The sequence below is a fragment of the Pelophylax lessonae genome (genome assembly GCF_965119305.1).
Source record: "Pelophylax lessonae genome assembly, chromosome: 6".
Lineage (NCBI taxonomy): Eukaryota > Metazoa > Chordata > Amphibia > Anura > Ranidae > Pelophylax > Pelophylax lessonae.
In genome coordinates, this window is record NC_138773.1 from 312,372,336 (window position 1) to 312,389,153 (window position 16,818).

Sequence of the window (16,818 nt, forward strand, 5' to 3'; positions counted from 1 at the left end):
CCTAAATGACCCCCTTTTTGGAAGAGCGAGGCATGGCAAGTTTTTTGAAATTGTAATTTTTTGTTACAAGTATTTGTAAAATAAAGAAAAAAAAAAAGTCACAATTATTTTTTTTTTTATTTACTGTAACCCAGTGTTTCTCAACCTTTTTTCAGTTGTGGCACCCTTAACAATTCTGCACAATCTCGAGGCACCCCATTCTAAAATGTAAAAAAAAAAAAAAAAAACTAATACTTTTACATAGGACAGCAACATCCATACACATGGGCCATCCAACATTGGAATAAATCACTGGTGCCCCTTCCCTGTAAAAGTAATCCTAGTGGTTAAGAAGCTGCTGGATTACTTTTACAGTTGGCAGAAGGGGGTCGCCGTGTGATCGGGGAGCCCAGTAAGGCTACTATGACCAGCGGCATCCGGCTCCCAGGACACAGTGAGAGGAATGGATATTGTTCCTCGTCCTGTGTGACGTCAGAAACTGAAAGCAATGAGGATTTTGTCACTACCGGTTCTGGTCTCATGTAAACAAGCCGTTACCAACTTAAACAAGCATCAGATTAAACCAATCTCGGTTTGATCAAATTTTCTGAAGGCCGGAAGAGAAATACAGTGGGTACGGAAAGTATTCAGACCCCCTTAAATTTTTCACTCTTTGTTATATTGCAGCCATTTGCTAAAATCATTTAAGTTCATTCTTCTTCCTCATGAATGTACACATAGCACCCCATACTGACAGAAAAACACAGAATTGTTGACATTGTTGCAGATTTATTAAAAAAGAAAAACTGAAATATCACATGGTCCTAAGTATTCAGACCCTTTGCTGTGACACTCATATATTTAACTCAGGTGCTTTCCATTTCTTCTGATCATCCTTGAGATGGTTCTACACCTTCATTTGAGTCCAGCTGTGTTTGATTATACTGATTGGACTTGATTAGGAAAGCCACACACCTGTCTATATAAGACCTTCCAGATCACAATGCATGTCAGAGCAAATGAGAATCATGAGGTCAAAGGAACTGCCTGAAGAGCTCAGAGACAGAATTGTGGCAAGGCACAGATCTGGCCAAGGTTACAAAAAGATTTCTGCTGCACTTAAGGTTCCTAAGAGCACAGTGGCCTCCATAATCCTCAAATGGAAGACGTTTGGGACGACCAGAACCCTTCCTATAGCTGGCCGTCCGTTCAAACTGAGCTATCAAGGGAGAAGAGCCTTGGTGAGAGAGGTAAAGAAGAACCCAAAGATCACTGTGGCTGAGCTCCAGAGATGCAGTCAGGAGATGGGAGAAAGTTGTAGAAAGTCAACCATCACTGCAGCCCTCCACCAGTCGGGGCTTTATGGCAGAGTGGCCCGACGGAAGCCTCTCCTCAGTGTAAGACACATGAAAGCCCGCATTGAGTTTGCTAAAAAACACCTGAAGGACTCCAAGATGGTGAGAAATAAGATTCTCTGGTCTGATGAGACCAAAATAGAACTTTTTGGCCTTAATTCTAAGCGGTATGTGTGGAGAAAACCAGGCACTGCTCATCACCTGTCCAATACAGTCCCAACAGTGAAGCATGGTGGTGGCAGCATCATGCTGTGGGGGTGTTTTTCAGCTGCAGGGACAGGACGACTGGTTGCAATCGAGGGAAAGATGAATGCGGCCAAGTACAGGGATATCCTGGACAAAAACCTTCTCCAGAGTGCTCTGGACCTCAGACTGGGCCGAAGGTTTACCTTCCGACAAGACAATGACCCTAAGCACACAGCTAAAATAACGAAGGAGTGGCTTCACAACAACTCCGTGACTGTTCTTGAATGGCCCAGCCAGAGCCCTGACTTAACCACTTTACCACCGGAGGATTTTGCTGTCTTACGTCCAGGCCACTTTTTGCGATTCGGCGCTGTGCGACTTTAACTGACAATTGCGCGGTCGTGCGACGCCGTACCCAAATGAAATTTACGTCCTTTTTTTCCCACAAACAGAGCTTTCTTTTGGTGGTATTTGATCACCTGTGCGTTTTTTACTTTTTGCGCTATAAACAAAAAAAGAGCGTTTATTTTGAAAAAATAACAATATTTTTAACATTTTTTTATATGAAATTCCCCCCCAAAAAAATGGAAAAATCAAATTTTTTTAAAATTTTTGGCCAATTTGTTTTCTGCTACCTATGTTTGGTAAAAAAAATCACGATAAGCGTATTTTGATTGGTTTGCGCAAAAGTTATTGCGTTTACTAACTAAGGGAAAGATTTCTGTCATTTTTGGTGGGTTTTTTTTTAACGAGTAATGGCGGTGATCTGCGATTTTTTTTTTTTTGCGGGACTGCGACATTGCAGCGGACAGATCAGACCCTTGACTGACATTTTTGACACTTATGGGGGTACCAGTGACATTACTGCAGTAATCAGTGCTATAAATATGCACTGTTACTGTAAAAATGACACTGGCAGGGAAGGGGTTAATTTTATTGGAGAGGGAGGGGTTAATGTATGCCTGGTGCTTACTGACGTGTGGGGGGGGACGTGACTGTGTGACAGAAGGACAGATCGGATGTTTAGCTATGCTGAACCCTTCCGATCTGTCAGTCCCTGTCACTTAGGAGATCCGCCCGCTCTGTTTACACAGGCGGGCGGATCTCCTCACTCGATTCCCCGACGATCGGGGAAGAGCGGCGGCGATCGCCGCTGCTCCTCCCCTGGCCCGACTCCCGCTGTGAATGAAAACAGCGGGAGAGCGCCTCCGGCGGCGCGCGAGCGCCGCCTACAGCGGGAGGAGTCCAGCGACGTCGCTGGACGGGAACGAGCCACTGTGCCGCAGTAGCAGCACAGTGGCTGGGGGTAAAGTGGTTAAACCCAATTGAGCATCTCTGGAGAGACCTAAAAATGGCTGTCCACCAACGTTTACCATCCAACCTGACAGAACTGGAGAGGATCTGCAAGGAGGAATGGCAGAGGATCCCCAAATCCAGGTGTGAAAGACTTGTTGCATCTTTCCCAAAAAGACTCCTGGCTGTATTAGATCAAAAGGGGGCTTCTACTAAATACTGAGCAAAGGGTCTGAATACTTAGGACCATGTGATATTTCAGTTTTTCTTTTTTATTAAATCTGCAACAATGTCAACAATTCTGTGTTTTTCTGTCAGTATGGGGTGCTATGTGTACATTCATGAGGAAGAAGAATGAACTTAAATGATTTTAGCAAATGGCTGCAATATAACAAAGAGTGAAAAATTTAAGGGGGTCTGAATACTTTCCGTACCCACTGTGTAGGGACTTGGGGTCTTAATGACAAAAAATAGCCTGGTCATCATGTTAGTATCATGTTTGTCCAGATTCTTCTGCCTTCAGTTGAAATCTTGCTGTGTCCTAGCCACCCCCCCCCCCCGTCCCCCCGCCCCCCCCAAAGGATATTGCTCTGTTGGTAAAGCCGGACACCAGACAAAAATATGATGAAAAAAATGAAAAGCCCATTTAAAACCTAAAATAATGAAACCGGATTTTGCTGCAATTTTTAGCTTCAATCTAGATATTTCCTCTGCAGTACTTTTTGCCACTAGATGTCCTGAGACTAATGACCAGCATCATTCAACCCACTTCCTCTGACCCCCAGGTCACCCTGGACTTGCCTACAGTCTGTGATTGAACAGTAAATGGAGAAGCAGCACAGTGGTGATCTAATCTCTCCCCTATTCTGCTCTCTCCTCCTATCAGCATGTTTCTTGTCAGCACATGAACTGATTGGCTACTTGTGCTGCTTTTTCCTCTCACACTCCATCCCTGCTGTACAGGGAGCCCAAGAGGCGGATACCAGGTCACATTCAGGTACTTCTACTGCTTGCATTTAGAAAATACATTCAATGATGTAATATTGACTACAGTGCTGCATAAAGTAGTTCTAAAGCCTCACTGCATTAAGGTAAAAAAAACGCACTAAGTGTCCCCATCCCTAATCACTTACCTGAGTCCTTTCTCGATCCAGCGCTGTCCCTGGCTGCAGCTCTTCTCCCCTTTCTTCCTCTTCTCACAGGAGGCACTGAGGCAGCAATTTGAGGAGGGAGCCGAAGGGGGGGGCTGAGCCGTGCTGTATGTGTCTATGGATGCACACAGCCCAGCTCAGGAGCGCCCCCACACAGTGCCCCCTCAGCACATGGCTTTCTGAGGGGGCCCTTTGAGGAAAGGAGGAGCAGAGAGCACCGGCGGGGGATCCCAGAAGACGATGTAGGAGGTCGCTCAGAGCAGGTTTTTTATTTTAGCCAAAAAAAAAAAGAAAAACTTTAGTCTCACTTAAATTTGTGCCCTTTTTTTAAAACTGCCTGAAGTTGAAGTTTTCACCCTTCTCAGAAAAAATGAAAAGGTGAATATACGGCCTATGCTCTCCTCAGTCCCCCCTGTGCACGCTGCATGCGCCTCCATGGGTGGTGAGCAGCGTTTCAGGCATTTGAAATCCCCGCTTTTCTCCCTCTTTTCTGTGCAGTGCTTCTGGGACAGATCAGATCGATTCTGATTGGTCAGTGCCAGCGCAGAACAGAGAGGGGGTGGGGAGGGTTTACAGTGTTGGTTTACCATTTCATTTTCTCTGAAAAAGTGAACTAATCCTTTAAAGGAGAAGTACAGCCAAAGCTCTTTTGGCTGTACTTCTCCTGTGGGTCACAGGAGTGCAGTTTGTTCTGCATGCCTGTAAACCTGTTTTCAGCAGACAGCGGGCTGAAGTCACAAAAAAGATCACTACCATATGGTCGGGATCTACCCACATGCGTGGACCAGCACCTGGCTCAGCCTCTCAGGGAGCCGCTGAGAGCCTGAGCTAGCCGCTCCCGCCCCCTCCACAGCCCAGCGCGCCAGTGAGCACTGGAGGGGAAGCAGACAGTGGTGACTGAGTGCCGGTTCACATATGTAATTCGGAGCGCACTGCTCCTTCATTACATGCGATCTCCTGTGCGGATGCGAATTCAGCCATACACTTTGTATGGCTGAATTCGCACTGTACCTGCACCAAAGACGCACAGGACCCTTTTTTCAGCCGCATCAGGATCGGTTCACACTTGTGCGATCCGATCCTGTGCGAACTGTCAGATCGCACTGCGATATGCGTTCAAACCGGGGGTGTCGTTAACATTTAATTGACACCCCCTGCGTATCGCATATGGCAGTGTGAACTGCCAGAGGTGCGGATGCGATGCGGGAACAGGCTGCGAATTCGCACAAGTGTGACCCGACACTTACGGTCACCAGCTCTCTGCTCAGGGAGCTCTAAGACACTGTGGGACACTGTCCCACATAGAAGACTTATCAATAAACTGCAGTCATTGAGCATGGACTCCCATATTATTGAGTGGATTAGGCAGTGGCTGAGTGACAGACAACAGAGGGTTGTAGTCAATGGAGAACATTCAGAACAAGGTCATGTTACCAGTGGGGTACCTCAGGGATCTGTACTGGGACCAATTTTGTTTAATATCTTCATAAGTGATATTACAAAAGGCCTCGATGGTAAGGTTTGTCTTTTTGCTGATGACACAAAGATATGTAACAGGGTTGATGTTCCTGGAGGGAAACGCCAAATGGAAAAGGATTTAGGAAAACTAGAAGAATGGTCAGAACTCTGGCAACTGAAATTTAATGTGGATAAGTGCAAGATAATGCACCTGGGGCGTAAAAACCCAAGGGCAGAATATAGAATATTTGACACAGTCCTGACCTCAGTATCTGAGGAAAGGGATTTAGGAGTAATTATTTCAGAAGACTTAAAGGTGGGAAGACAATGTAATAGAGCAGCACGAAATGCCAGCAGAATGCTTGGATGTATAGGGAGAGGTATAAGCAGTAGAAAGAGAGAAGTGCTTATGCCGCTGTACAGAACACTGGTGAGACCTCACTTGGAGTATTGTGCGCAGTACTGGAGGCCATATCTTCAGAAGGATATAGATACTCTAGAGAGAGTTCAGAGAAGAGCTACTAAACTAGTACATGGATTGCAGGAAAAAACTTACCAGGAAAGGTTAAAGGACCTTAACATGTATAGCTTGGAAGAAAGAAGAGACATAGGGGATATGATAGAAACTTTTAAATACATAAAGGGAATCAACTCGGTAAAGGAGGAGAGCATATTTAAAAGAAGAAAAACTACCACAAGAGGACACCGTTTTAAATTAGAGGGGCAAAGGTTTAAAAGTAATATGAGGAAGTATTACTTTACTGAGAGAGTAGTGGATGCATGGAATAACCTTCCTGCAGAAGTGGTAGCTGCAAATACAGTGAAGGAGTTTAAGCATGCATGGGATAGGCATAAGGCTATCCTTCATATAAGATAGGGCCAGGGACTATTCATAGGCTTCAGATATATTGGGCAGACTAGATGGGCCAAATGGTTCTTATCTGCCGACACATTCTATGTTTTAAGAAACGAGCTACGTCGGTCGCGCACCTGCAGCTGGGGGGGCGAGCGTGCGCCACCGGCAGTGCGCTCTCGCCCCTGCTTGGCAGCGGGGACTCCGATGCATGGGTCAGGCGGATCTGATTACCGCCTGACACCCGCGATTGCTCCCTGCTGAGAGAGAACAACGGTCAGCTGTTGTAAACACAGCTGACCATTCTTCTCTCTGGAATGATCACAGAACTCCTGTGATCCTTCTATGTAGGATCACAGGTCTCTATGATCCTTTCACAAGCCCATCCCCCCCAGTTAAAATTTCTCTCCTAGGCTTACATTTAACCCCTTGATCACCCACAGTATTAACTGCTTCCCTGCCAGTGTCATTATTACAATAACAGTGCATTTTTAGTTTACTGTAGTAATGTCACTGGTCCCCCCAAAAGTGTCAAAAATGTCAGTTATGCCCCATACACACGTGCAGATTATCTGCAGACTTTTCTATGTAGTGCAAGGGCCTGCCGGATTGCATACAAATTGAAAGTGTTTAGGTTTGACCTCATATTATATGGTTTTGGTAAGTCTGCAGACAAAAGTCTGCAGATAATCTGCACGTGTGTATGGGGCATTAGGGGTCCGATCTGTCTGCTGCAATGTCGAAGTCCCGCTAAAAATTAGTTAGTAGATGCAATAGCTTTTGTGCAAATCACTCAAAATGCGCTTATTGCGCTTATTGCAATTTTTTTACCACAAATATGTAGCAGAAAACAAATTGGCCTAAAATGCAACAAAATTTTGATTTTCTCTTACGTCCTCCGACAGTCGCCGCCTCCTCTAAGTCCTCACTGATGGGTATTGTCTTCCTATCCGTAGGAATACCCATCAGTGAGGACTTAGAGGAGGCGGCGATTGTCGGAGGACTCAGAGAAAGGAATTTTTCAGGTAAGATTTTACAAAAATTCTGTTTTTAAATTTTTTTTTTGGGAATGTTATATAGCAGAAAGTGAAAAATATATATTTTTTTTTTCCTCAGAAATGTCACTTTTTTTTTTTTTTTTTTATTCGAACAAAAAATAAAAATCGCAGAGGTGGTTAAATACCACCAAAAGAAAGCTCTATTTGTGGGGAAAAAGGACATCAATTTTATTTGGGTACAGCGTGGCACGACCGCGCAATTGTCCGTTAAAGTAACGCAGTGCCGAATTGCAAAATATCTTCCGGTCCAGAAGTGGTTAATCTTATATCTCTACAGAGCAGAATTTGCTTTCACTTTATGCACCATAGACTCTGTAATATTGTGAAGCCTTCTTCCTCTCCTCTCATCCTCACCTCTCACCTTGCAGCTTTGCCATTTCCCGGGAAGGCCGCCTGCTGCTGGCCGATGACATGGGATTGGGGAAGACGATACAAGCCATTTGCATCGCGGCTTATTACAAGGAGGAATGGCCCCTTCTGGTGGTGGCTCCATCATCTGTCAGATTCACCTGGGCCGAGGTAAGTTCTCTCCATCACCACCCACCCTGTATATATGGGCTGTTTATTGTGGTGTGCTTTTTCATGCATTTTAAACCCCAAACCTTTCCTTTTAGTATGGATAAAGTGTGGAAGGGCTACAACCTCTTTCTGTGTTTTATTGCTGAGCAAAACCAGATGATGGCATTCCGATGACTTTAGGAATGCAGGGGATGCCCAAAATCTGACTTGTATCTTAGTGTAGACTACTGGGAAAATCAGTGAGCCAATCAGACAAGCAGGAAATTGCATTTCTGGGAGCGTTCTGTATACCAGCTGTGTATAGAACACCTCCAGGTTGACATATTGCATGTTACAGAATTGTACAGCGGCTGCAGATTAAAAAGGAGAGGCCTTTTTTAATAGCATTCAATTACAATATTACTTGTGTTGCAATTGTATATGCATTATTTTTTATTTGCTTTTTTACCCCATGAATATGGAGTTACCCTTTAACTATTAAAAAAAATTGTGAGGTAGGCAGCTTTTTTTGAAGAGACATGCTTTCTCTTTCGTTCATCGACAGAAACAGCGCTCCATAAATCATAGCTACTGGGTTATATTGCCTCCAAGAGTAGGCAGAACAAAAAACACCTGGCTACGCCCATGGGCCGTCCTCAGCTGGTATACAACACCCCTCTCTGCTCTAGGTAATCAGTTTTAATCTGTCAAGTCAGGAGTAAGGACCTAGGCTCCTTGCTGGGATCTCTGGTCCTAGCAATTTTTTCACCTTCCTTACATCTTTTGTTTTTTTCCCTTGGGATATCTACAATCGACTGGCAAGTTAGGTGACGGGCTCGATATTCTACATCCAGTAGTCCCCCCAGCCCAGCCAGCGAGTGTGTGCAGATCACAGCTTTGTGCTAGGTCGGCCGCGACATAGCCTCACAGATAGAGGCTGGCCCGTGAGTTAAACGTCGCGCAGGCTCGTATACAGGCGCTGGTCCAAGTCGCAGTGGTCTCTTGGCTGACCGCTCCCCTACTTCGGTGGCGAGGAGTTTTGTCTGGAGTGTCACAAACCCCATGGAAGGTTAAGTACAGTCATCGCCCCCTTCCTGTTTGGGCAGTTTTGGGGGAGATACAGGTACCCTACTGGGATGGTCGGACCTTGCCTGCAGGTTCCCTCCTCCCATCCTAAAGTCCCTCGGTTAAGTAGGTACCCAGAGCTTTGGGGGGATCCTTTAGTGGTGCCAAGAAATCATTTGTACTGCAAGGTCTTCTTTTCCCTATGGAGCCTCAGGGTCACATCTCCCCCACTGTGACCCCCTCATGGAGGTGGCAGGTCCCTCAGAACCCCAGCTTCCCGTGGTTATGCTGATGGCAGTCCTACAGTCCTTGGTATCCCGGGTGGAAGTGGCGCGTGGGCAAAGGCCCAGGAGGAAGCATCCCCTGCTTTCCCCTGCTCAGTCTGTCTCATCTGATTCTGAGCCTGATTCTGCCATGGACGCTACCCATCCAGGGGGACCTAATATAAAAAAAAAAAAACTAAAACCAGATAGGAGTTGTACCGAAACTGTTCTCTAAACTACTCTTAAAAAAAAACTTTGATATGCCTGAAGGGAATACACATTTTATGTTTTAGTATCGTACGTGTGGAATTTTTAAGTTCTTTTTCTTCTTTGCTTTCCAGCTTTTTATGAGGATATATTGTATATGTTGTGTTGCATCTCCCTCTAGTGGCCATCTGGATGTCAGACGAGTATAATTAGGCCCTTTTGGTGTGCTGCTAGAAGCTCGGTAGAGCCTTATTAAAATAGACTTTATCTACATGTTTCATTTCCATTACAATCCCCCCAAAAAAGTAGGTCATTCCTCATATCAGGATAATGGTAGGAGCCATGCAAATCATTCCTTTAGGGCCATCCAGGACCGCTGGTGTGTAATAAAGATCCAGCCTAATAATGGGCTCTGTAATTTATTGTACAGCGCTACAATGCAGGGAGCAGAACCCAAGTATTTATAATTGGCAAACATGCCTTCCCTATTTACATACATTATTAAATACTACACAATGAAAATAGTTTTTTTACGCACTTAACCACTTTGCCACTTCTCACTAGAGCTCTACTGCGGCAAAGTGGTTCGTTATCGTCTGGCGACGTAGACCTACGTCGCCAGACACTCCCCTTTCTCGGTGGCGCACGCGCCGCCGGAGACTCGCTCCTGCATTATTCAGTCACAGCGGGAGTCGGGCCAGGGGAGGAGCAGCGGCAAACGCCGCTGCTCTTCCCCGATCGACGGGGAATCGAGTCTGCAGATCCGCCCACTTGTGTAAACAAAGCGGGCGGATCTCCTAAGTCAGTGGTCCTCAACCCTGGTCCTCAGGGCCCACTAACAGGCCAGGTTTGCAAGATAACTGAAATACATCCCAGGTGATATAATTTGCTGCTCAGTGATTGCAGTACTCTAGTCTGCATCTCCCCAAGGTAAGACTTAAAATTTGGCCTGTTAGTGGGCCCTGAGGACCGGAGTTGAGGACCACTGACCTAAGTGACAGGCAGGGTCAGATTGCAGGGTTCAGCATAGCTGAACCTGCAATCTGTCCCAGTGTCACTCAGTCACCTCCCCCCACACATGTCAGTAACCACCAGGCATACATTAACCCCTCCCTCTCCAAAAAATGTAACCCCTTCCCTGCCAGTGTAATTTTTACAGTAACAGTGCATATGTATAGCACTGATTACTGTAGTAATGTCACTGGTACCCCCAAAAGTGTAAAAAATGTCAGTCAAGGGTCCGATCTGTCCGCCGCAATGTCGCAGTCCCGCAAAAAAAAAATTGCAGATCACCGCCATTACTCGTTAAAAAAAAAAAAACACCAAAAAAATTACAAATGTTTCCCTTAGTTAGTAAACACAATAACTTTTGCGCAAACCAATCAAAATACGCTTATTGTGATTTTTTTTTTTACCAAACATAGGCCAAAAATGTTAAAAAATTTGATTTTTACATTTTTTGGGGGGGAATTTCATATAAAAAAAATGTGAAAAATATTGTTGTTTTTTTTGCTTATAGCGCAAAAAGTAAAAATCGCACAGGTGATCAAATACCACCAAAAGGAAGCTCTGTTTGTGGGAAAAAAAGGACGCAAAAATTTTGTTTGGGTACGGCGTTGCATGACCGCGCAATTGTCAGTTAAATTCGCACAGTGCCGAATCGCAAAAAGTGGCCCAGACGTAAGACAGCAAAATCCTCCGGTGGCAAAGTGGTTAATCTGTGTATCACCTTAGGATTGTCCCTTTTTTTTTTTTTTTTTTTTTTTTTTTTATTCTTTTTATTGGAAATGTTTCAAAAAAACATAACAAAGCCAAAAGGGGCATACCCCGGCTCAAAACAAGAACACAATCCTCTACACACTACAAGAAAACACAGGTAAAACAGGGACAGCCCCAGCCTAAAAACAGGGCTGGCACCGTCCTAAAGTGCACCTTCCAAACCAACAGTCAGAAAAAACAATGGCAATAGAGAGACAGTGACAGAGTAGAGGATAGTCCCTTTAATGGGTATATAAAAGGGTGCATAGGTGACAGTTGTGAGTCTGCTGGGGTTGCTGACATCACACCCAGGATGGCGGTGTCCAGCAGCGGTCTCGGGGCTTTTGAATACCTGCACAAGGGAGGCTTTTACAGGTAAATAACATGAATGAAATACATCAAATGCACATATAATCTTATAGGAAAATTGTTATGGAGATGGATAGTCTGGTGACAGGGTATCTGTAACATGCACCCTCATGGATGTTACATTGGGATACAGCAGCTGTGTGTCCATGCAACCGTGTATCCCAATAGACCTCTATGGGAATGCAAAACCTGTGCATCCTCCTGCCGGCAAAACGCATGCAAGTAATCGCCCGTGTGAACGAGGCCTGACTTGTTTCCTTGTTGCCACTGATGAGGTTATCATCAGCCAACACTTTTCCAGCATTCGTTGCTCACTGCAGACTCGGATTCATTGACGTTACATTGTCATTTGTGTTCTAATAGGTCCCATGTGTGTGTTTAGGCTTTCCACAGGTGGCTGCCGTCTGTCAGTCCAGATAACATCAATGTCATCGTGACCGGGCGGGACAGCCAATCAGCCAGCCTCATCAATATTGTCAGCTATGACCTTCTCGGGAAGATGGAAAAACACATCACGGCTAACTTCAAAGTCATTATTATCGTAAGTGTATAAAGCGGAGGGGTGGGGCCGACAGTTTGATTGGCAGGATCTGGACACCCGTCTCTGTGGCTTAGACTGATGTTCAGTGAACTTTATGGCATTTTATGTGAATGTTCCAGACACTGGAGCTCCTCATAAGCACTTGCCAACAAGTGGTTAATAGAAACCTACTGAGCTGTGCGGATGAACACCCTAATGGTGGATTTTATTTTTGTTTTTTTTTTTCACAAGGATGAATCGCATTTTCTGAAGAACGGGAAGACAGCGCGTTGCAAGTCTGCAATGCCCATGCTCAAGGTACAAGATCACCTGCACACAGAAATGTTTGTGTCATCATGATTGTAGGGGCAGGGCTGGATTTATAAAGGGGCAAAAGGGGAAAATTGCCACGGCCCCCCCCTGACAGATTTGTTAAAATCCTTGTAATGTACAGAGATCACCCAGGGGGGGAATGTTTTTTTTTCTTAACCACTTGCCGACTGCCTAACGCCGATCTACGTCGGCAGTCAGCCCCTCACAGGCAAAGTGACGTAGGGCTACGTCACTAGCTTGTGAGGGTCTAGGGAGCGAGCGCGCGCCCCCGGAGGCGCGCTCCCGCGTGGTCACGGACCCCCCCCGCGCGTGTGACCGGCGGACCCACCTGTCATTCTCCTTGCTGTTAGGATACTGATCACTCGGATCTAGTATGTAGATCCGTTGATCAGTGTCCATACAGCTCAAGCCCCAGCCAATCACAGTAGAAAGCACGCCCCTAGGGATACACACAGCCCCTCCCTCCCAAATAAAGTTAACCCCTTCACTACCAGTGTATTTTTACAGTAACAGTGCATATATATAGCACTGATTACTGTAGAAATGTCACTGGTAACCCCAAAAGTGTCAAAAATGTCAGTCAAGGGTCCGATCTGTCCGCCCCAATGTCGCAGTACCGCAAAAAAAATCGCAGATCGCCGCCATTACACGTTAAAAAAAAAAACAACAAAAATGACAGAAATCTTTCCCTTTGTTAGTAAACGCGATAACTTTTGCGCAAACCAATCAAAATACGCTTTTTGCGATTTTTTTTTTTTACCAAACATAGGTAGCATAAAACAAATTGCAGAAAAAGTAAAAAAATTTTGATTTTTAAATTTTTTTTGGGGGGAATTTCATATAAAAAAATGTGAAAAATATTGCTATTTTTTCAAAATTGACGCTCTTTTTTTGTTTATAGCGCGTGATCAAAAAATCGCACAGGTGATCAAATACCACCAAAAGAAAGCTCTGTTTGTGGGAAAAAAAGGACGCCAAATTCGTTTAGGTACAGCGTCGCACGACCGCGCAATTGTCCGTTAAAGTCACGCAGTGCCGAATCGCAAAATACCCCCTGGTCGGAATGGGGGTAAAATCTTCCGGGGCTTAAGTGGTTAACAAAAGTGGAGTTACGCTTTAATTAATGGTGTTATCGCCCTCTATATATAGGGTTTGTTATGCTATATATATCAATTTATAAATTATTTTGTAAGCTTTGATGAAGACTTTATAGGCAAAAAGCTTCAGCATAAACTCTGGGGGCATGGGAAATGAATAAGCTCCTGTGGGCGCATTGAATTGCATTGGGGGCATGGCCCGGCGGGGGTCCAGGCTGAGACTGCCACTTGTATACACACACAGCAGGTCTTTTTCTGATGTGCGGCTCCCGGGATCTTCTGCTCATATACTCTGTGGGAACCCAAGCAGGCACGCTCCCCACCCGCGGCTCTGTCCATTTACACACGGAGCCACCACTCAGGTCCCCCCCCCCCTCCATCTCCTGATTGTCTCACTGGCTGTGATTGACAGCAGCGGGGGCAAACGTCAGTCCCGCTGCTGCCAGAAGCCAATCAGGAGTGCAGGTCCCTGGAGGGACAAGGTTCTTGTGGGCGGCGCTGGATCGAGAGAGGGGGCTCTGGTAAGTATTGGGGGGCTGCTGCACACAGAAATTTTTTTCCTTCATGCATAGAATGCTTGAAGGTAAAAAAACCTTCTGCCTTTATAACCACTTTAAGGCTAAGTTCACATGTAGGCGTTTTGGGGCGTTTTTCTGCTCTAGGATCAGCTCAAAAAACGCCCAACAAGACAAATCCTATTCCTTCAATGGCCCCTGTTCACATCTGAGTGTTTTGACATTTTAAGCAAAATGCCCAACGCTCAAAAAAGTACATGAGCTTCGTTTTTGGGCAGATTACAGGCATTTTAATTTTTTTCCATTGGTCACTAGTCAACCTAAAAATGCCTGTAAATCGCAACGCCAAGATGTGAATGTAGCCTAAAGGGCAGGGGGCTGCGGCAGAAATGGGTTAACAAAGCAGGCAGACTTTTTTTTTTTCAGGTCTATTTGTGCATCCTGACCAGCGCATATAGGAAGTGAACTGTCTGCCAGGTTACAGCTCATATGCCCATGCAGTGAACTTCAGAGGCAAAGCCTGCATATAGGCAAGGAAATCTCCCTTCCTGCAGTCTTATCAGCTTCCCTGAGAGCTTAACCGGGTTAGAGGTTGCCGGAACAAGCAGCTCCAGCTCTCCTGCTCTCTATGTCTTGTCTGCACCCCCTTAGGAGCAGGATCTGCTCTGTTTTCTCAGGCTCAGGGAGTGTGGCCACTATCATGTGTGGGTTACATAGTCAGGTTGAAAAAGACACAAGTCCATCTGGCTCAACCTATTGAAAAAAAAAAAACAGTTATCAAAACCCGACCATACAATCCCATATACACAATCCTATACCCGCAGTTGATCCAGAGGAAGGCGAAAAAAAAACCAGCAAAGCATGATCCAATTTACTACAGCAGGGAAAAAAAATTCCTTCCTGATCCCCCGAGAGGCAATCGGATATTCCCTGGATCAACTTTACCTATAAATATTAGTATCCAGTTATATTATGTACACCTAGGAAAGAATCCAGGCCTTTTTTAAAGCAATCTAGTGAGCTGGCCAGAACCGCCTCTGGAGGGAGTCTATTCCACATTTTCACAGCTCTTACGGTGAAGAAACCCTTTCTGTATTTGGAGACAAAATCTGTTTTCCTCTAGACCTAAAAAGTGCCCCCTTGTCCTCTGTGATGACCTTAAAGTGAACAACTCAACACCAAGTTCACTATATGGACCCCTTATGTATTTATACATGGTGATCATATCCCCCCTTAATCTCCTCGTTTCAAGAGAGAATAAATTCAGTTCTTCTAATCTTTCCTCATAGCTGAGCTCCTCCATGCCTCTTATCAGTTTGGTTGCCCTTCTCTGCACTTTCTGCAGTTCCCCGATATCCTTTTTAACTGCTTGCCGACCGCTGCAAGTAGATTTACTGCGGCGGTCAGCCCCTGCCAGGCAGAGTGACGTTAATTAACGTCACTAGCCTGGGAGGGTCTGGGGAGCGAGCGCGCGCCCGCGGAGGCGCGCTCCCGCGCGGTCACGCACCCCCCCCCCGCGCGTGTGACCAGCGGACCCGATGTCCGCCGGCCACTCGGCGATCGTCGGGGGAGAGGGAGAATGTCAGGCAGCTTGTGTAAACAAGCTGCCTGTCATTCTCCTCGCTGTAAAGACACTGATTACACGGATCTAGTATGTAGATCCGTTGATCAGTGTCCTTACAGCTAGAGCCACAGCCAATCACAGTAAGAATCACGCCCCTAGGGACACACACAGCCCCTCCCTCCCAAATAAAGTTAACCCCTTCACTGCCAGTGTATTTTTACAGTAACAGTGCATATGTATAGCACTGATTACTGTAGAAATGTCACTGGTAACCCCAAAAGTGTCAAAAATGTCAGTCAAGGGTCCGATCTGTCCGCCGCAATGTCGCAGTACCGCAAAAAAAATCGCAGATCGCCACCATTACGCGTTAAAAAAAAAACAACAAAAATGACAAAAATCTTTCCCTTTGTTAGTAAACGCGATAACTTTTGCGAAAACCAATCAAAATACGCTTTTTGCGATTTTTTTTTTACCAAACATAGGTAGGATAAAACAAATTGGCCAAAAATGTTAAAAAATTTTGATTTTTACATTTTTTTTTGGGGAATTTCATATAAAAAAATGTGAAAAATATTGCTATTTTTGCAAAATTGTCGCTCTTTTTTTGTTTATAGCGCGTGATCAAAAAATCGCACAGGTGATCAAATACCACCAAAAGAAAGCTCTGTTTGTGGGAAAAAAAGGACGTCAAATTCGTTTAGGTACAGCGTCGCACGACCGCGCAATTGTCCGTTAAAGTCACGCAGTGCCGAATCGCAAAATACCCCCTGGTCTTTTACCAGGAAAATCCTCCGGGGCTTAAGTGGTTAAGAACTGGTGCCCAAAACTGAACTATATATTCCAGATGAGGTCTTACTAATGATTTGTACAGGGGCAAAATGATATCTCTCTCTCTGGAGTCCATACCTCTGTTAATACAAGAAAGGACTTTGCTTGCTTTGGAAACAGCAGCTTGGCATTGCATGCTATTATTAAGCTTAGGATCTACCAGAACACCCAGATCCTTCTCCGCTATGGATTCCCTCAGTTCTACTCCCCCTAGTATGTATGATGCATGCATTTTCTTAGCCCCCAAGTGCATAACTTTACATTTATAAACATTAAACCTCATTTGCCACATAGTTGCCCAATGAAACAGTTCATTGAGGTCAGCTTGTAAGTTGGAGACATCCTGTAAAGAAGTTATTCCACTGCAAAACTTGGTATCATCTGCAAAGACTAAAATGCTACTTTTAATCCCAGACCCTAAATCATTTATAAATATGTTAAAAAGTAAGGGTCCCAACACTGAACCTT

General features: G+C 45.1%; 1 protein-coding gene across 2 annotated transcripts in view; it reads left to right on the forward strand.

The window, feature by feature from the left end:
• The window catches only part of SMARCAL1 (SNF2 related chromatin remodeling annealing helicase 1), a 109,527-nt gene that overhangs the window by 57,267 nt on the left and 35,442 nt on the right, over positions 1-16,818 (forward strand). For both annotated transcript variants that reach the window (XM_082262242.1, XM_082262243.1), the window contains exons 7-9: positions 7,702-7,852; positions 11,876-12,034; positions 12,266-12,331. In XM_082262242.1, the coding sequence (XP_082118368.1) occupies positions 7,702-7,852; positions 11,876-12,034; positions 12,266-12,331 (376 nt within the window). The remainder of the gene's footprint in view (positions 1-7,701; positions 7,853-11,875; positions 12,035-12,265; positions 12,332-16,818) is intronic.